This window comes from Chiroxiphia lanceolata, chromosome 5 (assembly GCF_009829145.1).
Source record: "Chiroxiphia lanceolata isolate bChiLan1 chromosome 5, bChiLan1.pri, whole genome shotgun sequence".
NCBI classification, from domain to species: domain Eukaryota; kingdom Metazoa; phylum Chordata; class Aves; order Passeriformes; family Pipridae; genus Chiroxiphia; species Chiroxiphia lanceolata.
The window spans coordinates 36,671,832-36,695,775 of NC_045641.1; the positions used below are offsets into that span (position 1 = coordinate 36,671,832).

Here is a 23,944-nt window from a genome sequence, read left to right on the forward strand (position 1 = left end):
GAGTAGAAAGCCCCTTCTGTTTAAACTTGTGTTACAGGCTTCATATTAGTTTTGTGGTGAGTTGGACTGAGTGTGGACGATCTCTTATGCCATATTCACACTGCAGAGAGTTTTCACATTTAAATTATGAGGTTTCTTCCGTTGATAGCAAAAAACATGTGGGACATGTTGTGATGTCCCACCCTGAGGGAAAGGAAGCACCCCAGTATTCCTAAATGCCCATCACTGAGAAGGAACAACAAAACACAGAGTCCACAAAAACTTACAGTTTTATTAGTAAATTATACATTTGGCAGGGAAATTGGTGTAAGTTAGGCCCTTACAGTATAATCCACATGGTGGTGGATTTTTAGTAAGGGGTAAAGAGAAGAGAAAGAGATAAGGGAGAGAAAGGAAGGAAGAGAAGAGGGAGGAGGGAGGAAGGGAGTCCAGTCCTAGCTCCAGCATCAATCCAGCTGGTGGAGTATCAAGGGTCCTGAGGGCACTGCCCAGTCTTATCTTTTGGGCTGTCTTTTTGTAGATAAGTTTTCCCATCCTGGAGCTAGGTTTGTCACTTTCCATGCAAATTAGTTATCACTCACACTTTGTTCTTCTAGGTCTTTCTGGAAGTGAGTCAGAGAGCTTTGGGGGTCTTTGGCGGTCTTGATCCCCCTGACTGGGTCAGCCTTTGGTTGACAGTCCCTACCTGTTTCTCAACCTCATTCCTGTGCCTGCACTGTTCTATGTTGTACTTATCTCCAGATAACCAGAACAAGGACATTTGTCCCAGAAAAGTGCTGCCCTGTCTCTGTACGGCCCTCTTCTCCAGCCACATCCTGTTCTTTCTCACAGCATGTTCTTTCCAACAGTCCTTGATTGGCACCATGACTCTTGATAGTTGAGGCATACATGTAAGTGTACAATAAAGCAAATAAAAGAAGCAGATGCCAGGTGTGGCCCTCAGCCATAGTTGATGTGATTTCACATATACAAATCCTTGACTAAGCTTTTCACTTTCAACAGCATTGCAGGGAAGGATAATCTTTGTGTGTCCTTGGGAGGGATGTCCAGTAAACTTCCTTGATCCCAAGACTGTGTGTTCTTGACATTAACAGTAAATTGTCCAATATGGTGAAAAAGTCGATTTGTTCAAACAGTGAGATCGATCTGAATTACAGGAACTTTGACAGGGGTCTGATTTTTTTTTTCTAATATTGAAACATTTTCTTGGTCTCCAGTGTGTGAACTTGTTCTGTTTTTCTTCTTTTTTGTGATGCATAAATATTTTGACCTGATCATTTCAACAACAACAACAACAATAATAGTAAATGCCTTGTGCCCATCAAAATAGCTCATCCCTTGGCCCTGATGTAGCTTATTGGATACAAAATAGAAAAAGAAATTAGAAAGCAGAGAATAAGGGCATCCTCGGGATGTAAGAAAAAAGTTTGTGTGTGTAAGGGGCACAGGTTTTGAGGGTTTAAAGCCTGTCCATTAGCTTTATTTGGAGAAAGATAAATTAAAACAGTGTTGTCCTAAAAGACAAACACAAAGCAGTATGTAACATGTTATAAATTATTACACCTTATAAATATATAAAGTTTTTATAAAATATCATAAATTTAAAATGTTGAATAAGGATTTTTATCCGTTTCTTGTCTGTACTTTCAAAATAAAACAAAAAGTCTTCTGACATCTGATTAAGTGAAATTTTAGACTGTTTCATTAGATAAAGAAATCAGGTTGTGCTTTAATCAGTTTCATTGTTGAATTAGATACCTTCCAGTCTTAAAATAGTAACATAATTGTAAAGTTGTCAATCTCAGGTTTCTGTTTGAACTGATTACACTTGATAAAAATAACAAACCATGACAAATAGCAGGGCTAGGTTTCAGTAATTCACTGAAGAATGTCTCTACCAAGTCTTTGTGGCAAAATGTCTTGTTTGCAGGACAAATGCAGAGTTGAAATAACAACCCATGAATACCACTGGTGAAATGGCTATGTACACAAGGTGAATGCTAAAGTTTTCCCTTCTGAATGGACCTTTTAATCCAGGCATTATCTAGACTCTGAAAAAGTCTTCAGTGGCCTTACGTACAGATTAATGAGAAAATCTGAGACTTGGAGTTGGGCTATTTGCAGAAACAGTTTTCAAGATTTACTGGTGGTTGACAAATGCCATTTAAGCTTTCAAAGCCATCAATATGCTATTGAAAGGGATTTAGAGGGAAATCCTCCCACTATAGAAGATGAGGACTTTGAAGGATCTCGGTGGAAGCCCTTGGTCTCCCCACCCCTTCAAACCTTTCACTGGCTTGCTTCAGCATATAGAGCCCTGAAACGCGTGGCTATGGGAAAGGGGGGGGAGGCCCCTTTCAAAGGCGTTTGTATATCACTGAATGTGCCAATCTGCTTTTGTTCAGGCATGAGAACTGAATAGAAGTGTTTCCAGAAAAAGTCTCTTGTGCTCATGGTCAGCTTTTCAATGAGTTTTCTGCTAATAGATTTTTAATATGGGAGCTGGAAATAGCAAAATACAAGTTTGAAAATTTTATTGAATTTAAATACTGCCCAGGAAAGACTCTGTGCCCTATAGCATCTGTTATTGATGCTACCATTTCCTTCTCTAACACTGTCTCTCAAAGAAAAGTGACTTCATATGTTGTCATGTGACAAGATAAGTCACCTGAACATTGAATTTAATTTTTTTAAATGATGTCCTTTTCTCCACAGGCATTTTAAAACCTGTTTCTTTTTGTTATTTAAAAACTCACTTTCAAACCATATGCTTTTATTAAAAAATGTTCATTATGGGATTTGGTTAGGAAAAAAAAGACCCCTTAGATGATCACACTTTTGTTGAAGGGATTTTAATTTAAGATCAGGATGGCTTGAAGTCCTTGCTTTTTCCTGTGCTGTTCTGAGTCTGCAGGATTCAAGACGAAAATTCTGAAGAGCTTAGTAAAATTGTACAAATGAGAAAGTGGCAGAACTCTCTGCGCAATCCTGGAGAAAGGGTCTCTGGAATCTCTGGTGGATTATGCAAGGATATACTGGGGCTTTATTCATGAAGTTCGTGAGAAATTTGTGCTTTTCAGTCAGAACGAATGTGCACAAACCCCCCTCTGTGGTCCTTTTAACAGCAACAGTATTTATACTTGGAGAAAGATGTGGTGGTGTCTTCTTCAGTCTGTCACAAGCACATGAAAGTTGAGATCCAAAAGCCAAGACCATGACTGAGAGGGACATCTTTTACCTCTAATCTTCACACCACTCCCCACATGGGATGAGAGAACAAAGCCAGAATGTGGGTTGCAGTAGTCTCTTTATACCCAGTGTGTGGTGTGAAGAAGAATACCACTGTGCATCCCACCAAAGCTAAACTCCATGAGGGAAGGGAAGGCAAAGCTGACTGGATTCTGCAGTGTGGAAAACAGTACAACACCTCTCAGCAGAAGACCTGCTTCTGCTTAGTGAGTGCCTTGGCTTTATTCCTGTCCTATATTTCATTTCTATCTGCACCATTTTCTATGGTGAACTTGCCACTGGCTGCCGCATGAGAGGAGCCCCGAAGAAAAGATTCAAGGACTCCCTGAAACAACATCTCAGCCTTGGCCATATTGATCACCATAACTGGTCTACTCTGGCCTCAAATCGGGAGGCCTGGAGACACACCATCTATAACGCAGCTGTCTCCTTTGAGAACTCACGCAGGATCACTCTCGAGGAAAAAAGGCAACGCAGAAAGAACCGTGTCTTGCAGATTACACCATCTAAGGAGTCTTTCTGCTGTGCCTTTTGCAATTGGATATGTCTGTCACGTATTGGCCTCATAAGCCACCAGCGTGCCTGCAGCAAATGTGGATAGTGCCTTCCCAAATCTTCATTCGCGAAGCCTAGCCATGATGATGATCTGCACCATTTTCATATTGGCATCCATTTTGCCACCGTTTGGGCGAGGAGTGCAGCAGTAACGGTATGTGGCAGGTACTGTCTTGTGCAACATGACAGGTGGTCATCAGCAGCCACTGTCATGTAGGAGGTGGATGTTGAGGTGTTCATTTGTGCTACTTGTTCATTGCAAAGCAAATTAAGCCTACAAGAGATCTCCCAGATTGTCTAAGGCTTCTAGTTCCAAAATGTTGGTGCATGTTCACACAGAAAGAACCATCTGTCATGCCCCAGTCTACTTGGTGGGTTTAGGGGAAGGTCGTTTGATTCCCTTTGGGCGGTGCATGAGAGAAAAAAAAATTCTCAGGAGGTTCAGTAACAAACTTTTACTTGCAAACTTTAGAACATTAAGGTAGAATAAGGTACTTGGCAAATTTTATAACAATATTCAGACAAAGTAAGGTACTTCACAAACTTTAACTTAGCAAACTTAGCCAACTTTAACTTATTCAGACACAACATGGCACTTACTAAGGCATTGATTAGAATTTTTTTAGGCTGGCTTAAAATTTATTTCAAAAAGAAGTTAGGAGAAAGAGAGAGAGAAAGAGAAAGGATAAGAGCGGAAAATATTACCACACACAGATACAGCGATGAGAGTTGATTGTTGCAATTTAGATGTCCACCACAGACTTGATCTGTCAGGGGTGGGGGAAGCCCATGAAGCACAGAGTTCAATGGGTTAATATACGCTCGGGCTTGGAGGGAATGCCCAGGTACCTGCCCTTGAGGTGGACTTTTACACTGACTGTTGCAACTCTGTGGGTCATGCGCAGTCCTCTGGTGGAAGGCCTCAGAAATGAGTCTGGGGTGCTTCAAGTGTCTTTGATGGTTTATGACACCTTCTAAGACATGAGAGTTGTGTTTGACGTCACAACTTGTAGTTGATGTTGTAGTTGAGTCATTATGCCCCATCAGAAGGGATGAATACCTTCAGACGTACATGTGAATGTCCCAATATCTCCCCCATGGGGGAGTTTTCCAACTCAGCCAGTAAAGGAGGACATTGGCGTGATAAAAAGCACTATCCCATCTCACAGGATCTGCTTATTATCGGTCTCTTCCCTTATCTGGCTCAAAACACAGCTTCTTGCTGAAGGAAGATTGATTTGTCATGATCATCCTCTGGTGCTCGCCCTCTGCAGCTGGGCTGTTGCCTTGCACATCATCAGCAAAGCACTCACTGCTTTTGCAAATGGCTGATTGTTTGAGCTATTAACCATTAACATTTCAGTCTCTTACACCATCACAATGCAGGTTATTCTGAGTAATCCTTCTGGTTTCCTAATGGAGCTAACTGGAAAACAGAACTTGATGTGAAAGAAAAATTGAGCAAAAGCTATGGAAAAGAGAGGGTGAGGAAGGAAAAATGAACAGAATCAGCTTGTCACTTTGAAAAAAACACCAGGAATGAAAATTAAGTACCCAAATAATTGAAGCAGGCATGACAACCAAACAGGAAACAAAGAGAGGCTGTAACAGCAGAAAATGTCACACTTTCCTTTCCTTACTCGCCCAAACCAACAACATCCTACCTTTAGCTCAACAGATTTTGGAAATTATAAAAGGGCTGAAAATAATATGTAGAAATCTTCCTAGTGAACCCATCAGTACTGCATGGACTACTGCAGACAATGTGCTGTTGCATAATTTCCACAACTGTGAAGTGCTGCCTGTTGGGTAGAACCTGGCATTAGGAACTTGTAGGCCTGGGATGACATCTTCCTCCCATGGGAGTCACTGGAAGTTTTGCCGCCAGCATCAGTAGAACCAGGTGTTTACCCACGTGTGCTGACATTGACTTGCTATATTAGAAGTTTTAAGATATGTAAATAATAGGAAAACTGATTGTTTCCAGCATTTTTATAGCATTTGGAATAGCTAAATGAAAGACATCTTGGAAAGTTCATTTTGTGTGCAAAAAAAGCAGACCAGATGTGCAGGATAAGGGACACATTTATTTCACATATGCACACAGGTGCAATAGAGTTGGCAGCAACAGTTTATATTTGGTAAAGGTTTGTTTTGGCTACTGATGTTTTGTGGTATGGTTCAATATTCTCTCCAGGAAGATCCAAAACTGATACTTGAAGCCTGAAACAGGGACAGTGCAGCAGATTTAGCTGAAAAGCACCAGTTAATTGCGTGCCCTGAAGGGATTTTCTGTTGATCTTCATAACAATCACAAGAAGTGATGGGTCATGGGCCTCAAAATGAGGTTGCTGAACAGTGGACTATGTAAACTCTCTGAATAAAAGAAGGAAGCAGGCATCATTTATTCTGGATCAGAGTATGCTGCCCCCACTCCTACTAAATATTAGTTTATCATCTGAACAGCCCAACTGATCTCAGTAGAAATAGTTCTGAAGTATTTTACCTCCACGTATTAATTGTACAGCTCTGATCCCAGTAATTTCAGTTACTGTAAAGGAAAATAATTTATCTAAAGAGAGAACATTTATATACTAGAGGGAGCACAGCTCTTTTCCCTGAAGATCGTGCTGGTATAACCACCCGGAAAACACGTTCCAGCCCAATCCAACGCATAAGATGTCTCTACCAAAGATTTCTCCTTGGTAGGGTGACTTAGTGCCTCTCAGCCCTGCTCCTTGACCTGAATTGTTTAAAGCTAGCTCAGCTATTTTGGTACTCTGCCTGTCTGAAGGGCAGCTGATCAATTACAAGCAAACGAAATGTGTGAAGACTAGGTATAAGTCATGTCAGTATAAGATTAATGACCTGGTATTTATGTATATTAAGGCTGGTTTAGACTAGCCCTTGTGAAGATATCTTATGATGAAGGTGGATTTTGATTATTTAAGGAAAAAAATAATGACCTGATGGAGAAATACAGTGGTTTTAAGTACACTATCTCTGTAAGAATCAAGCTATGCATATTTCTTGGCACTTACTATTGCAGAAATTTGGGTGTTCAATCTATCAGGGAAAGATCTGACAGCTTTGTCATTCCTCTGAGCTCTGCAGGAGGTGTCGGAAGAGGCTGTCAGCCATCCGGAGCTGGCAGATCTGGAGGCCTATTGTATTTTAGTGAACAAGCTCTGTCAGACATAAAGGTAAGATATGTGTGTAGAAAAAATCCTCAACTTCCTATATCTGAAAAATGTTTACAATATTTACGTTCTAGGCACAGGATCACCCTGCATTACTCTAAGCCAAAACTGCCAACTGAAATAAAACAATTCTGCTTCACCTTTCTTATTTGGGTTTGTGGAGGTACAAACAGCGATGTAGTGAACCAGTTCAGGGAACTGATTTGGATTAAAACCAATTTTTTTCCTGCTGGATTTTTTTTTAAATCTGGGCCAGTTGCCAACTCTGGTTCAATAGTATCCTCACAAGGAATGAGTAGTGATGGGCTGGGGTGGGGAGATCAGGTGTAATTTTTTGGTAGCAGCATTGAATGAAATTGAGTATGTTGGTAATATGACATCCCTTGGGTTGTCCATGCATTCAGAGAAGATTCTGTAAATAATTATTTCAGCTAAGCAACAACACAAAAATGATCAAATTCATACTTCAGAGAAGAACTGTAGTAGGTGTGATACAGCGTAGCATCATTTAACTGCCCTGCATACAGGGCTGTGGTGCACAGATTTCTGGAAACTCATATTCACACCATCACTGTTGAAATGTGTTTGTAGCAGATGCTCTCACAGCCGTTTGTTTTTTAATCCTTAAAATCCATGCTGTGGCATTGAGTTGAGACAAAGTAAGACCAACAAAATCAATGACTTAGAGTATATCTTGTTATGAATGAAATCAGGCTAGTCAAAAATAATTTCCACTCTCAGCAGACTCACTGAAGTAATATTGGATATTTTGGTGAAGATGAGTTTTAAAATTGGCTTATGTAACATACAACCTGGGATGTATATAAGTTGCAGTTGGGTATTCAGCTCATTTGGCTGTATGGTTCATAATACTTGATTTAAGAAGCGTGTACTTTATCATAGTGTGTATTTTCAGTCTTTGTCTACACTCACATATATTTTGAATTTATTTCTGCTGTAGACAAGGTGTTGAACTCTTATATATGCTGTGCTTTTTATAGATATTCTCCTCTCATATAGATAGTCATAATTTAGGAACAGTTTCAGAGGTATGAAATTATAGACTGGGAATTAGAAGGAAATTGGACCTCAGATTTCTAAAATGGATGAATGTGTCCACTCATTCAGAAAAAAAAAAAAAGAAGAGGGGGAAAATAAAGGATTTTTTCCTATATTTTTGTCATTTTTGGAGCAAATAGTTATAAAAATAAGCAACTTCTGGAGGGGCAGAAAATATTCTGAAACTGAGAGAGGCCAAGAGTTTTTTTCTCCAGACTTGATCACTTCTAATAAATATTGTTTCTCAATTTAGCTGTACTGTTCTTCATCAAAATAAAATAAACACTACCTGATAAACAGATAATGATGAAAAACACAACAAACACGCTAGTAGTTGTCTTCATAAATTACAATAAAAACTGATATTTTTCTGTTTGTATTGTTCAGTATTTGAACAAGACAAATCATGTATGCAGTACTCATTTAATATTTGAATTTGTTCAGCAGAAATAGGTAATAATTCATAAAGTAAGATAGTACTAATACAATCTATGGGCATGGGAGGAAGAGGAATTCCATTCAGTCCTCTTTTAATTGCTCTTACTGGTTTTTATATTATAAAATATTCCTTATTAATTATTTAAGTTTTTTAATGTGTGAGTTAAGTACAGTAAATGACTGACATGTTCAAATGTTTTTATAACTTACTCTGGTAACTATTACTTAGCAAATTGAGTCTTCAGTATCAAATGAACAGCCATGAATCAGCTTTGAAAGTAAGTGGCTAGTTTCGTCTAGGAAGCATTATGAATTTGATATACAAAAAAAAGCAGAGAGCCAGAATCTTTGTACCTAAGGTAAATGTCAGGTACTTGTCAGATTAATTCAGCAGTGGGTGTGTTTGATGTGATCTTTGATTTTTACTTTGTGTTTTGACCCAAATTGTTTGCTCTACCCTGCTCCCTCTGCTGGAGTGTTGGATAAACTGAATGGCAAAATCATTTCCTGAAAAGATTAATCATGTACATACTGTTTGCTTTACAAATGTTCTGCAGCCTAGATATAAGTAAGGCTTTGATGGCTGTTTATATATGATAGAATTGCCTATGTTCAGGAATAATATGTGCTGTTTAAAATGACTCTGTTACAGAGCTTCTGCAGTAATAAGCCACTCTGCTGTCTGTGACATCAGAGGAACCCACTGACAGGTGTCGAGAGTGCAGAATTCTGACCAGAGCATATTTCTTACTTTGTGTTGAATCCAGATGTGACCTAACAGCCTAGTTTGCCAGGATCCGGTGTTATGGGCCAATACACAGCAATAGAAAGGAGATGTGGACAGAGCGCTCTTGGTGTTACTGGATCACCTTTGAGGCTTCCCTAAGTTCAAAGTGCCTGATCCTTTTCATATATGTCTATTTACAGTTGCAATGGTTGTGTCTTCTGTAAGCAAAATGCACTGCTAGAACAAGCACTACTGGTGTGCCAAGGAAAGGAAGGAGAGTGAGGCAGGCAGCAGGAGTACTGTCTGTGTACTGGCATAAAAGCTCTTTGTGAGGTGCACAGGCACACATATTCTCACTGCTGGGTCTATTCTCTGGTGACCACACATCATCTGCTTTTTGCAGGGTGTGTTTTAATACAAAGGTGTTGAGTCTCTGGAAACAGTGAACTTCAATGTCAAGTAACAAGCAATCCTCTTTTAGCCTTGCATCACTTCTGTGTAAAAGTATAGCATGGGATCAGTTGCTGTTAATTCGCTATTACATGAGATAATGAATTTTTAAATACTTAATTTTAGCATTTGTCATTATCAATGTGCAGAAGGGTAGAAATATCCATGCTATTGCCACTTGTTATTTACCATGAAAACCTTGATAGTGAGATTATCTGTTTTGTGTAATGTTTGTTATAATTCTCTCCCTACTGCTGCTTCCTGCAAATCTACCACTTTTTCTTCCAGAAGATTTTTCCAAATATAAATATGTACTCTTCAAATGTGAATCATTTAGTGGAAATTCACATCTTAGTCATAGTTTACTACGAAGTCCTTTAAAGAACCACAGATGAAGTTTGAAGCTACTTATGAGAAGGAATGCTATGGTTTAATTTGCAGAAAGCGCTAACAGTGCTTATTTTTGTGTGCTCATAGTCTGCCCTATGCTGCTCTGCATGTGTGTATTAAACATGCAAATACATGACTAGGAGTTTTCATGATGTCTTTGAAAGATCGTGTAATTTAGGAACATTAAAATGAAAAATATTATCATGGTTTTCTGAGTCTGTTGGCAGCTTATGCATCGCACTGGTGTAAATGCCATGATTGGACAGTGTGATCCACGATCTAATAAAAAGGGCACTGGACAAATCATCATCAATGTCGGTTTCCTTTTCAGATGTTGGTGTATGAGCATCTGTTTGACTGGGAACATGTCACACTGCCATTAGGTGTCTTGATTTCTCTTCTGTAAATTGGTGATAATTCTATTTATTTATTGAGACCCTCAAACAAAAACACCTATAGCAATTTACTTGTAAGAAATAGGAACTACTACTACTACAGTGTTGACAAATAGATTTAAATAGCTGTAGCAGATGAAGATATTTTTCATGCAAGCTGATGAAGCATTTGTGTTAGTGGATGGCATGTAGTTAATAGCTAACATATTCTTCCATTGTACAGTGGAGCTATTGTTCTGCCAACAGTAGAAACAAGAATTAAAAAGATAGGCACAACAAGGGAAGAACAGAAGTAATATGCACCTGTTTTCATTATTTTGTATTACTACATGTGAACTAGTGTCATTGTGCTGTAAATTAATTAAGGGAATTGTCATAGTTTAGAAACTGTTCTCAGCTGGTAGTAACTAAGGCAGTACATTCAGTCTATTGTCAGTATTTTATGAAAGTGCTTTATCTTTCAAAGACTTCCATAAAAATAATTGTTAATACATCTTGTTGGGATAAGGCAGGCTTAGAAGAATCAAAATTAATAATCCTAATAATAAGTCTTGATCATTTTCTGAAAATCAAGCAGGTTGCAATGGTTAAGAAAATAGGCTACAAAATTGTATTAGACCTGCAATGGGTAGACAGGTTTGTACCATTCAGTATAATAGATGTTGAGCCTAATAGTAGACTGGCAGGTTGATGAAAGCCAGTAGAAGTTTTGTGTGTATCCCTGGAGAGATTTTTGTTCTCCTTTAAAAAACATGAGTATAACGTAAAAACTGACCTTCCAAGATGAATAGTCACTTGAAACGTTTCTTGTAATAACAGCTAATAACAGGTTAGTAACTCAGCCTCCAAACGCATCTATTAAGTGTTAAGAACTGGTTTACTTAACTTGTTTTACTGGCTTTCTGGAATTCATTTTGAGCTCACTATTAAGATGGTAGCTGTATGTTTTTTCAGCACATATATGCATGGACAACAAAACGGGGGGGGGGGGGGGCGCGTAGGGGGAAGATCTGTTGTATTCACCTTCTTGGGTGCTGTTTTGCAAATGCTCAGAATTTACCAATCTTCTCACCAAGAAAAAACAAATAGATGCATGTTGGAGTTTGCAATATTTTCTGTTTTTCAAAGATTTCATCATAGATGGGATTCCCTTAGCAAGTCACCAGAGGCACAGCATGATGATTGATTGGTACAGGATGTAGTTAAGATATCATTATAGTGAGCCATGTTGCCATTGCAGTCATTGAAACAAAACTTCTAATCTTTTGAAAAGATGAAGTTGCATTTGCTGGTGTGTTGCTTTTATAGTCAGCAGTTGGAAACAGGCCGCAGGAATGCTGATGGGAGAACACCCGATATGTCCATCTGACTGTTCAAAACAGTGTATTGCCTTTTCAGTAGAATATGGCAGTTCACGGTGCAGATAGTTTTCACAGAGGTAGATCTGGTACTATTGCTGGTTATATTAGGAGCGTTTTAAAACTGGGTATACTCTTACTGTGTTGCTCCTGCTGACATCAGCGGGATTTGTATGTGCTTTGATGGTGGGAGACAGGAGTAGTTCTGTTATGCTGAGTTATTTACAGGTTTTCAGTAATGTAATAATTCTCTGTTTTTCATTGCTGTAGTTTGTAAGAGTTTACCAAGATCCAGTATAAAACCAGAACAATTCCACTGAGGATAGTTAAAGATCCAGTACTTTGATTTTAATGTTTTTAAGCATTACAATGCAAATGCTGACGTGTAAGCCATCTTTCATCCCCTTCTGTTTCCTAGAGAAAGCAAATTGCTGATTTTGGCAGGCTAGCAGTGAAAGCAGAAATCAGAAAACCTGTTTGATGCACTTCTTGGAAAGAAACCATTGCAGGTGCAGGACATAAGACATACCCATTGCAAGTATTACTGGTTTTCATAGTAATAATGTGTAATCCTGTAGTTTACCAGCTAGCTCTTTCTGGCTGTTAACTGTGCTTTATCTAGCTAATGGCCGTAAATCTCATCCTAGCTATGTCTTCTTGGCATTAAGGTCCAAAATGCTGGCAAACCAAAATGCTGAAAACTTCCTTTATTTGTCTCTAGAGCACTGTGAGAAATTCCTACTCAGAAGCCCAAATTTTTCAGTATTGCTCATACGAGACCCGGTGACTGATTGCCTTGCATTAACCCTTTTTGTTTGTCTCACATCTCCAAACATCCCCCCAGCAGTAGCTCTGGGTCATGGTACTTCTCTCCCTTTCAGTGAGCAAAAATTGGATTAAATGCATCTATGGTGATTCTGTTCCAAAAAAATATTCTGAATCTAAAAAATTAACTACTGCTTTCCAATGTAAGGGATGTGTGTTTTTTTAGGGAGAAATAATGCCACCTGTTTAGCCAACTGATACAGTTGGGAAAAGTAGAGGGTTTTTATTTTTGTGCCTGAAAGTTTCTCCGTTTTTCCAACTGTATCAGCTAGGCTCATCAAATGTATTACCTCTCCCTACAGTAGTTGCCCTTATATTCTTAAACCCTTATAGCTAAAAGAACAGCACATTGCCAGCATAGACTGGAATGGCCTGTGTATTAGTTGCGTGTTAAAAACTAGTTTAAAAAGACATAGTGGATCAAAATTGGGAAATAATTTCTGTTGCATCCACCATCTCTGGAAGTATTTAAAAGATGCATAGGTGTGGCACTTAGTGACATGGTTTAGTGATGAACATGGCAGTGCTGGGTGAACGGCTGGACTGGAAAGATCTTAAGGGTCTTTTCCAACCTAAATGATTTTGATTCTATGAAATATGCATATGTAATGTTTAGGAGTTTTGTTTTACAGAAACATCTTTGTATGCTGTGTTCCACCAAAAGAATAATCTGGAAAAGAAGTAACCAGAAAAAAAGTAGCAGAAGGAAATTATTTAACTAAAAAGAGTTAGCAGTTGCTGCAGTGTACACTGGGAAAGAGGTTCTCCTCCATCATATGATGTGGAGCACATACTTTACCACATGACTGAGTCCAAAAAGAAGACTAGGACATAGGAGTTCACTGCTGGCAAATCCAGCTCTAGGGTCTAAAGATGTTATTAAGAAAAACGCACGTATTGTTGATTTTCTCCTTGTGCATCAAAGCACATAATGAAAGCCACCTCCTCTTATTCTAATCCTCTTAAGATATTAAGGTCTGATCTGTAGATTGCTTCTGACTGGTTCGTCATGGGGTCCTGTGGGTGATACAAGCAGAGAAGTACTGCTTGCTAGTAACGGAAATTAATATGCTAGAAAACCAGGTTTTCTTGGTCAGCCAGAGCACTGGTTAATGCTGGTTTTGTAGAATGCTCTAAATATATGTGTATCTGAAGATGAATCATTCCCATCTTCCAGCAGGGCTGGTTTTTAAGTCTAAAATGTGATTTGGGATGTTTCCAAAATCCCATTAAGACATGTGTTGAAAATATCACAATCAAAATGATCTTGTTAAAATATTGGGTTTATCTTAATATTCAGTAGTATGTACTTCACTACCTGGATGAGTTTTTCTTTTGCCAAATAAATCCATGTTTTTGTTCCTTTGCCAGAATAAACCCTTTGAGCCTTTATCAAAGTAAAAGGGCAATAACCTGCTAAACAGTATGAAAGAATTAGGTGATAAAGTATTACAGTAAAGAATGAATTTAATAAGTACACATTTCTCAAATTATACTTTGATTTTGAAGTGAATGCAGAGACCTTACTCAACAGTGATTTGATAATTGTTGTAAAGTATTAACACATTTCCTTTATTTCAGAATCTCTATGTGAAGTATGTTTTTAAATTATACATTTTAAAATTCAGCAAAAGATCAAACATATATCAAGCATATATTCTGTAATGTGAAACAGACTGTGAATAATAAGAACTAGATGGAGTAGGCATAGGATGCCTACCCACCAAAGTACAGATAACTTATTTACCTTGTAAGCTCTCAACAGCTGGAAGAAATAAAAGTTATCTAAATAGTAACCAAAGTAGCTGGAAACTATAAGCACTGCTACAAATGCATAGATACGTTTAAATAGTGGGGAGTTTTAAATTACTATATAACGTTTGCATAAAAAATGCAGGTCATTCTTAATTTTATTTTAAGAAACTACAGGAATTTTGTTATAGTCTTGTAAGTTGGATCTTCCACGCAGAATTTTATTATGGAGTCTGTTTACAGGTTTTGTACTTAATGAAAAGCAATTATAATGGTACTGTGGGGCATGAGGAAGACAATGGAAAACAATGAAAAAGCAAGTTAAGAGTAAAAAGGTATTATGTGAAATTTCGTCTAAAACATAGCTTGAATGAGCTCTGACAGAGCTGATATGGCTAGTAGTTTCCTGTACCAGGAACTACTGTGGAACCCCAGCAGGAAGTGTGCTACAGAGCGGGATCACATTACACCCTTGTTTTATGGTTCATTTCACTTATTTAATGCAATTTGAGTACCTGTAACAAAAGAGCACTCAAAAATTGCATGTTTATTGTTTGAAAATATATCATTTCTTTGAGTCAAGTTGGGGTTTGGGGACACCTGATGTGCCTGATGTGAGGCAAGGCAAATCAGTGTGACCATGCAGCAGGTTGTACAGCAAAGTGATTCCATAGTCATGAAATATAAAGGATGTTGCAGATAGTCTGTACTGGTATGCTTTTGCCTGTCTACTTTAGTAAACCAAGTGTACTATGGTGCTACAACAAAACCAACAAAAATCATAGTAGTTTTTCTTTACTACTCCAAGTAAATTTTAATACAATACAGTGGTTTATTAAAATTATGTTGACTAAAAGGGTTGTTTAGTGTTCCAGATGATTTATAGAGAGTGATAAAACATTCCAAAACCTCTGAAAATGAAGAACATGCTACAGACTGTATTTGATTTTACAACCCTGTGTTCATACAAAAGAAGAATGTTTAATGTGCTAACTAGGTAACGATTCATCAGTACTGGCAGAGGACCTGATTTTTGTTAATGTAGTACTGAAAAATGTGTGGAATGAACAGCTGGATGCCACAGTTGTGGCGTGCCATATTAAGTCTGTGTCTGTTTTCCCCTACAGTGATCTCAGTATGAACAACATTACTAAGCTGCCCTCAAACCCTGTACACAATCTCCGCTTCCTGGAAGAGCTGTAAGTATCATTGTATTCTTGATGGGCATAGTCAGCACTAGACACATTCCTGTGTTTGTCTCTCATACTTACTGTGGGAACCAGATAAAATGGTGCAGGAAAGCTGTCAGCCTGACACTTTTGACACATGCGGAAACACTTAGTTGAAAAAACCCCAATTGCTGTGATTCTGGAAATGAACTTGTAAAAGAGTTACCATGAGGCTACAACTTCTCTGAGCAGAGACAGAGCCAAACAAATTAAAATTTTTAAACAAGGGCTGTTTAAGAGAGCTGGATTGCTTTTTGGAAATAGTTAAGCAGCAGGATATTAAAAGTTTGAATACTGTCTCATGTTTATTAAAATCACAAGTAAAGCTGTAATCAAAACCAAAACCTGCTGCCTCATTCTGCCTGTGTCAAGGACAATTGAGTCCACATTTCATAGTGTCGAGGCTTCTTGTCCTAATCACTTTTAATTACTCTTTCTTTACTCTTAAACTTAGCGTCCCTGAAGGCCAACTGTAGAATGCAGGATCCTGCAAAAAGCTTAGTTACGCTATCTAGTACGTTCACGGAGGGAGAAAAGTACATTGCAAGAACTAGCTGATCAAGCACAACATCAAAAGAGGAATGCTGGCTTGAAGCGATGGTGACTAACCAAAAGTGAAAAGTATTGTGCATTCATGAGACCTGGATTTGGCAGTGACTCTAGTTATAATGGCCCAGGCTTAAAAGAAAATTTAGGTTTCTGAAGAGTGATTGAGACTCTATAACTGGTGCACCATAGATCTTGTGGAAAAAAGCTGGCACCTGTATTTGTATGAGTACCTCTAAATATTGATTAAAAGCCTTTTATGAAACATGGTTTATAAGTTTTAAAGTGAAAGTCTTCTGTTTTATAGCATGTTTAGCTGCTAACACACCATAAAATCCACATAAGAAATGCAGAATCATTGTGCTGCCTTTCTTGCAAAGACAAGTCTGTTTTAAGCTATGAAATGTGTACAATCCTCTGCAATTTAGGTGGGTATTGCTGTGACAATTTTGGTGTCGTTGCTAATGCTCCTTTGAATTTTGCCAGCTGGTCTTTCCAGGTGGCATCTATGAATCTATGAAAAAAATAAAACATTGAAACCATTTTGTAGTGCTAACTTTGGAGAATACCCTATTTGCAAGCAGATTTTCCTTTCATGACTTATTTTTATTACTGTTGGCACTTGTATTTAGAAAGCTTTACTTCTTTTCAGTCTCTCTTTCTTTACTTATTTCTTTGATTGTCAGTATCTTTCTCGCTGTTAGTGCAACTTTGGAATATTGTAACAGATATGAACATAACAGAGAGAGATGTCACTCACCAAGTGCGTATGAAGTGAATCAGGCCACGAAGTCCCTGCTTGTCGACTTCTGCATAGTGTTCATGCTTGCTTGTCCAATTTCCTGTCAATTTAATAACCTTACTAAAACCATCCAACCCAATGATTGGTCTCTAGCCATTAAAGAAAAGAATTAAAAGTTTGGGCTTTTCCTGGAAGTAAATTCTAATACCTGAAGCCAAGTTACCTTCACTGTTTCATTTTATGGTCCAAAGTTAGATGACTCAAATAGCAAGACTTAAGTCAGTGCCTGAGAAGCTATTCTGTAGTCTGTTTCATCTTAAGCCTTTATCCTTACAACCCTCTGTTCCAAATCAAGTAATGCCAGTCCTTCATTGCTGGTAGTACCAGAAAGGTATTTATGTCTTTACTGTATTTCGTTTTACATATACATAGTCAACCTTTCTATTCGTTTTGCACAAGCCAACAATTTCCATTTCTCATTAATTTAATGCTATTTTGTGAAACCCTTCCAGTTTATATTCCCTTTTAAAATAAGCATGGAAAACTGAAGCCTTTGGAGATGTGAGGCAATTGATTACCTCCTCTTGTTGTGCTGAGAGATTCTTTGGTGTTCAGAGACATGCAGTACAATTCAGCCTAATATTACTTGGAAAAAAATTATAGGCAATGGAAAGGGAACTGGATATTCAACTTTGAAGTAGAGGGTAACAGCCATTGTTGTTCTCATGCTCCCCTATGTTAATTTCTGAGCAGTGATTGTACATACGAAAATCATTTTTCCCATCCGGGCATTGCCATATGATGGTTTTTTTCTAGCTTACCTGGGAATTCTGTGTTTTGTTTATGTGGCTCAGTTAAAAGGTGCTATTGAAAAATATAACTTGGCCTGTAACACAGACATTGTTAAAGTAAGATTTTATGAGATCTTTACCAAAGCAATGTTCCATAAAATTAAAATGCATTTTAGCAATGTCTGTCTGCTCTTCAAAATAAAAAACAGCAGGAGCTTAAAATGCATTTTTTAGGGTTTTTAAGTGTTGAAAAAAGTGTTACGAGTACCTCTATTAGAGATCTGGTTCAAAAATCTGATAAAAGCCAATGAATGATCCACCTAAGTTTCAGCTTAGATGTTATATCCTGGATGCCCGGTTTGGCCATACTAATAAGTCATTACCCCTAAAGAACTAAGATTTTATTAAGACAGTTAGACCAATTGTTTTACCTCCAAAGCAGTGATATATAAGCCAGGTCTGTTCAGCCAGTTCTGAACTTCCATGCTGAATGTGATCTACATTTACAGTCAAGGTTAGACATCTCTGCACACAGCATTCTTGCAAACCTGATGATCATGCCTGGTATTTATTCTTAACCAAAGACTATGATCACTGAAGTACAATATATTGAAAGTAAGCTGTATTTCTGAGGTGCACATTCCTCTGAAAATTTTGGAAAACATTGAACTTTCTAACTCCCAAAAAGTTTAGTTCTGAGCAAGATCTTTTATTTGTGAAAATGTTGGACCTTTCAGGCCTAATTTTCTCTTAAAGCATGTATGATGGAGCTCCCACCAAGAAAGAAAAATGCTTCAGCTGCTTGATTATCAGCAAGTTGCTCTGCATGAACTTGTACACCACCATTAAGTTAAATTCTCCATTATAAATTCAAAATAACTGCAGATATTTATCAGTCTGACCAAGTCCAAGATTCAGTCTCATGAGGATTATTTCTAGACATATGACATATGTCATTTTACAATATGTAGAATGCCTTTACTAATAGAGCAGGGAATGAGAGTAATACATGGAAAAAAGGTTTTTTAAAGAGCGTAAAGACTTACCCAGGGTGAGACTCTTAAGAATTTTAGAGTCTGCTACATCTGAGTTAGGCCTAACATTTTGAGATTAGTAACACTTCAGAGCAGTGCCTGAAACTGTTTTATTTTATAAATTAATGTCTCAAAAGTGAGGAAGAAAGCCAATAAAAATTTAAAGCTGTTTGAATCAGACCTAACTGTAAAATCTCTCCAGCTATATATATATCCACATATACATACATATGCATAAATATATGTGCAGACACCCACGCATGCACATATATAAGGCTTTTACTTTAATTTTAAACGCAGGAACATTCCACAGATAAGCAAAGCTCCAAGTGATTTTTAGTAAATTGCTATTTTTCAGGAACTTCATATAAGTGTTTTAGTAAAACAACAACAAAAGACTGTTACATTGCAATTACTTTACTACAGAGCAGGACAGTCCCAAATAACTTCTTTTTCACAAAATCAAGCAATGAAGTCACCCTAAATTAATTGCAATTTACATACAGGTGCAAGACCATTTTTGGACACCCACGTGATTATTTTAAAATAATCTTAAAAGGAATTTAATATGTATCTACAAAGTTTTTCAGATTGATCTTGGCATTATTACGGAAGTCAGGCAGAAGTGCCTTTAAAAGTACATTTTACTGTAATATGGAAGTGCAGAATTACAGATAAAATATATAATAGATGTATTCTGTGAATCTTACCATTATTTGTGTTGAAATATCTTTATACTGCAGAATTGGTTAAGAGGCTCCTGTATAAATGAAGTCCTACATTACCAGGCGTGATCCATTGCCATCTGTTCTTATTTATTTTTTTCCTTTCACTTCTCTCTGTGTTTGCTCTTTCTTCCTACAAAGAGGTTTTCAAAGCTGTTAATGGGAATTAGGTATTCTTTTCCCCACAGACTCTGAGCAGTGGGACTGAGATCTCTGGTCTTTGAAAACTGAGAGCATTTGCTCCTGGGGGTCCTGTACAGTCTTTATTTTTGTGCTGGTGCAGGCACATTGTGACTGGCTCTGAAAACAAATTCTGTACTTTTTACTGTTCAGTAAGCTGGTGTAAAACATGAAAATGCTGCAGCCATAGTCCAAAAATTTTTTGAGCAAGTGAGGAATCTTGTCATTTACTTCAACAGTCTTGTAACAATATGGTTAAATACTACAATCTTTCCCAAAGATTAAGCTGCATAAATTTGAAAACCTCCAAGGCAAGAAAGTAGAAATGCCTGCAGCTGCAGAACTGAAGTAAAAATAAAGTGTCATCTATTGGTCTCAAACTGTCCACACATTCCAATGTCACTTCAATACCAGTTTTACAGTTCTTGCACAGCAGGGTCTAGCAGAGCTATTCCTGGTGAAAATTGGCTTGTGTCACCTCCATCAACTAAAGTTTCAAGAACTTTTCACCGCTAAGTGACATGATCCCATAGATCATATCAGAGCTGTGCACAATTTAACACATAAGTTGTGAATTCAGTTTCTTCCTATAAATTATGAATTCGGTTTCTTCACTTCGTGTGTGCATACATGTAGATCAGACAATGGCACTGTGTTCGATATGTGGTGTTTTTCAGTGAGGGGTGCCTGTCACCAGCCCAGCAATTGGTGCATTGTAAATTCTGTTGCTGTAATAAACTTTGTTGATGCCTCGGGACTGTAGTTTCCCAACTGTGCTTTACTACAGAGCTGCACTCTAAATCCTGACAGAGGAATGTGCACCAGTTTTCTTGAAATTAACCGTACACCGGTATAAACAGTAAGAAGATATTTACCTAATTAATCAGCAGGAAACAATGACAATAGTTTTCTCCCCTAGTGTTTGCTTGCAGAGTTTTAGTTTACTAGGAAAGAACAAACCTGAGCACAGAAGATCCTGCTGTATGAGCTAACAACTTGTAACCTTTACACCCACAAAAAAGGGCCCTGATGTTCTGGAGCTGTCACTGCCTTTGTTGCTGTCCTTTTGATGCCACCAAAGCGAGTAACAACAAAGAACTCGCCCATGTGGATGTGTCAGCCTGACATCCTCCAAACTGCCCTTTTTACTGTCTTACCAAGAATGACAAGATGAGGAACAAAAAAAAAAAAACAAAAACAAAAACAAAAAACACCAGAAAAAAAGAACAACACAGAGTAAATGCTAAATCAGAGTTGCTTGCATTGCTTGTTGAATAGCTTGTGCTGACAGACAATTATTCTGGAAATGTTAGTGCAAATTGCATGGAGCAACCTTGACACTGGAGCTGCTGTGCATCTGTGGTATAAAGAAGGGGAGGCGATGGGGAAGGAAGAAAATAGAAGTGAAAAGAGTCAGATATGCATGAAAGCAGAAATAATAAATGTTCTAGGTTGATATCCAAGAAATCCTGTAGGCGCTGCTGCGTTACTCTTATTGAGCATCTGTTGAAGTTTATTTTTGGCTTGTAGCTTATAAGTGCTTTCTGGAACTTGTAATTTATTATCCAGCAATATTCATTAGGAACTAGTTTAGAACATCAAACAGAGTCATTGGAAGAGCATTTTGTGTTTTGCGATCAATACAGATAGTGACATTATACTTAATTAGACTAAGATGAAGCATGCTATATATCTATAGATCCTGAGGCAGGATTTTAATTTAATTCTTACACATTCTGTGTGTGCTGCAGTAGCAAGTATGCAGAAATAATTTCCTTTTTTTATCAGTGGAAGTTCAGCCTGCTTGACTTCAGTGCAGTGACCACTTTTGCTACTTGCATGGGTCAATTTTTCACTTGCTTAGGATTATGGCTAAGGAATTTGGCGCATATGACATTTATATCTAATAGGTTCACAAGCACCGTAAAATTAACTTCTAAGTTGTTTTTCTGAATTTCCAAGCAGGAGTAGCAGTAATTTCTCCAGTAATTCATTGGTGCTGCCTCATTGTACCACTCAGGATAACAGCAGCAACCTCAAAACTTGGATCTGTACTGTTTGTGTTCTTTGTCACACTGAAATGACTAAACAGCTAACACATTTTTCATTATTGGCAGTGTGATCATGGTGTGTTGTACTGCAGTACACTTCAGCCAGTTCCTGCTATTAATGATTGTTGTTATTAATTCCTACCCTTTCTGGTGATACTGACACTACTGGGATAAATTGAAAACCAGCATCAGAAGTGTAAATGACACTTGGAAGACCCAGCTTAGGAAATGAGTTATGTATGATCCACTGTTTAATGCTCCATCTTGATGTAACATTTAAACAGTGAGAAAGAAATTTTAACAATTTTAAGGTTGTTCTGAGAGTAGTGATTTGGTGACAATATTCTTCAAACACAGAAGGAATGCCTTTTATTAGTTGTATCCATGGGGTCCACTGCTGGGAATCGGTGTGGGATTTCCTGGCTGATGTTAGGCTCCCTCCAGACAGTTGGCCTTGCAGCAATTGGAAGGCAGTTTCTTAGATACCTGTTGAGCAGAAGGGTCCTGTTGGAGTCCTGTAGAAGAACAAAGCAGCTTGTTCTCGGCGCTGGCTAGGGAGATCAGTTGTCTCTAGCAGTTACCGGATCATACTCATGCCAGGTACAGAAAGAGTCTCTGCCTTTTATACATGGAGAAAGAAATAGCACGTTTTAGACCATATCCTTAACTGGCAAAAATCTGTTTTATCAAAGCCAGCTCAAGATCAAATACACACTGATTTAATTCCAACTGCTTTAGGTCAGTTGGAGTTATTCCAGTTTACATCCTACGAGAATTTGGCACATGCATTTTAAAAGGCAATTAGGCCCTAAAGCAAGAGCAGACTGTGTTATATTTGAATTTCCAACTAAATTTTAAGTAGCAATAAATATAATATACAGCACAATTATGACTTGCACACTCTCCTCCCCTTTTTTAAAGAAAGGAGAATATTTTTACATTTTCTTCTTTGATCTCTCTGAGCATCAGATTTTTTAATATATCATTTGACCTACATTTCTTTTTATATTGCTATAATTAGTTTTAATTAACACAACAGATTGAAATATAAAAAGATAATTGACATATAGACTAACTTTTAAATTCCAAGTCTAACATAGTAATTCTTAAAAAAAAAGTTGAAATATATGTTGATGTCACACATTAGTTATTAACACTGTAATTAATCACCCATTAATTCATGCATTTCTATTGCATTGGTCTGAGAATAGTCATTAATAAATATAAAATTAAACTCATCTCAGAATTTTAGTTGACACTCAGTAAGTGCTGGATGAATGTCCATTTTGTCAGAGCTTTTTAAAATATTTCATGTTACCTATTTATTGATGCGTATGCAAGCCAAAGAAAATTATGGTCATAGAAATATATAAATTATATAATGGCTATACTTTTATATAGGAGGACTACATATATATGTGTTGTGTGTTTATGTATCTTTGATATAGTTTGTCAGTAAAAAAAATTGAAGCAAGATTCAAGATTGATAATTCTTCCTTGAACAAAGACAGTTTTTTATATCAGAACAAGTTGTTTTAGAAAAAGATTTGGAAATTTATGTTTTCTTGTTATACTTCCATGTTCCTCCCCAGGCAGCCATTTCCTTCCTTAGAAATTGAGATAATAGTTTTAGGATTGGTAGTAGTGCTGTTGGTGCAGCTCCTCAGAGACAAGTGCTGGCAAGTATGATACTGTGGTAGGATGCAGAGTCCTATTTCTACTTGTGTCAGCACAAATTTTTCCACAGGCATCAGTGAGACTGGTATTTCACCACGGATCTTTATCAGTTATTCAGAACTATTATGGCATTTGGAGAGGCAGATCAGACTTTTAAGAAAGAAGTTTCAAATTACAAAAGAGAGTTTCTTATCTGTACACAAGATAAAAAAGACACAGTCATGATTACATGAATTTTAATGGAATTTTCTACATCACATGCTAGTGTTTTAGCACCAAATTCAGGAAGGTACCACATACCAGCAGAACTGTCCCATCTGTTGCGGTTTTTCACTGTCTCAGGCCTTCTGTAGTTCCAATTTCTATTCAGAAAAGCAAAGATTATTTTTTTTCCAACAATTTTTAGGTTCTTCCGTATGATCCCTGTTCAGTTTTCTGTCTGGAGAGTTTTTTAGCTGTAGTATACAATGTAGCAAATTATAAATAGAACCTCTGTTTTCCAAGAAAACAGGCAAATATAAAACTGACTGAATTGTGACTCTGTTGATGTTAATCTACTCATAAATATAAA

The 23,944-nt window shown here is 37.5% G+C and overlaps 1 protein-coding gene across 8 annotated transcripts in view; it reads left to right on the plus strand.

Annotated features, from left to right (window-relative positions):
• LGR5 (leucine rich repeat containing G protein-coupled receptor 5) overlaps positions 1-23,944 on the plus strand; it is an 87,184-nt gene that overhangs the window by 21,677 nt on the left and 41,563 nt on the right. For 6 of the 8 annotated variants that reach the window (XM_032689246.1, XM_032689250.1, XM_032689252.1 and 3 more), the window contains exon 2: positions 15,526-15,597. In XM_032689246.1, the coding sequence (XP_032545137.1) occupies positions 15,526-15,597 (72 nt within the window). Of the gene's footprint in view, positions 1-6,937; positions 7,008-9,335; positions 9,395-12,239; positions 12,331-15,525; positions 15,598-23,944 lie in introns of those variants that run through there. The other 2 variants (XM_032689251.1, XM_032689253.1) reach the window with 2 other exon arrangements.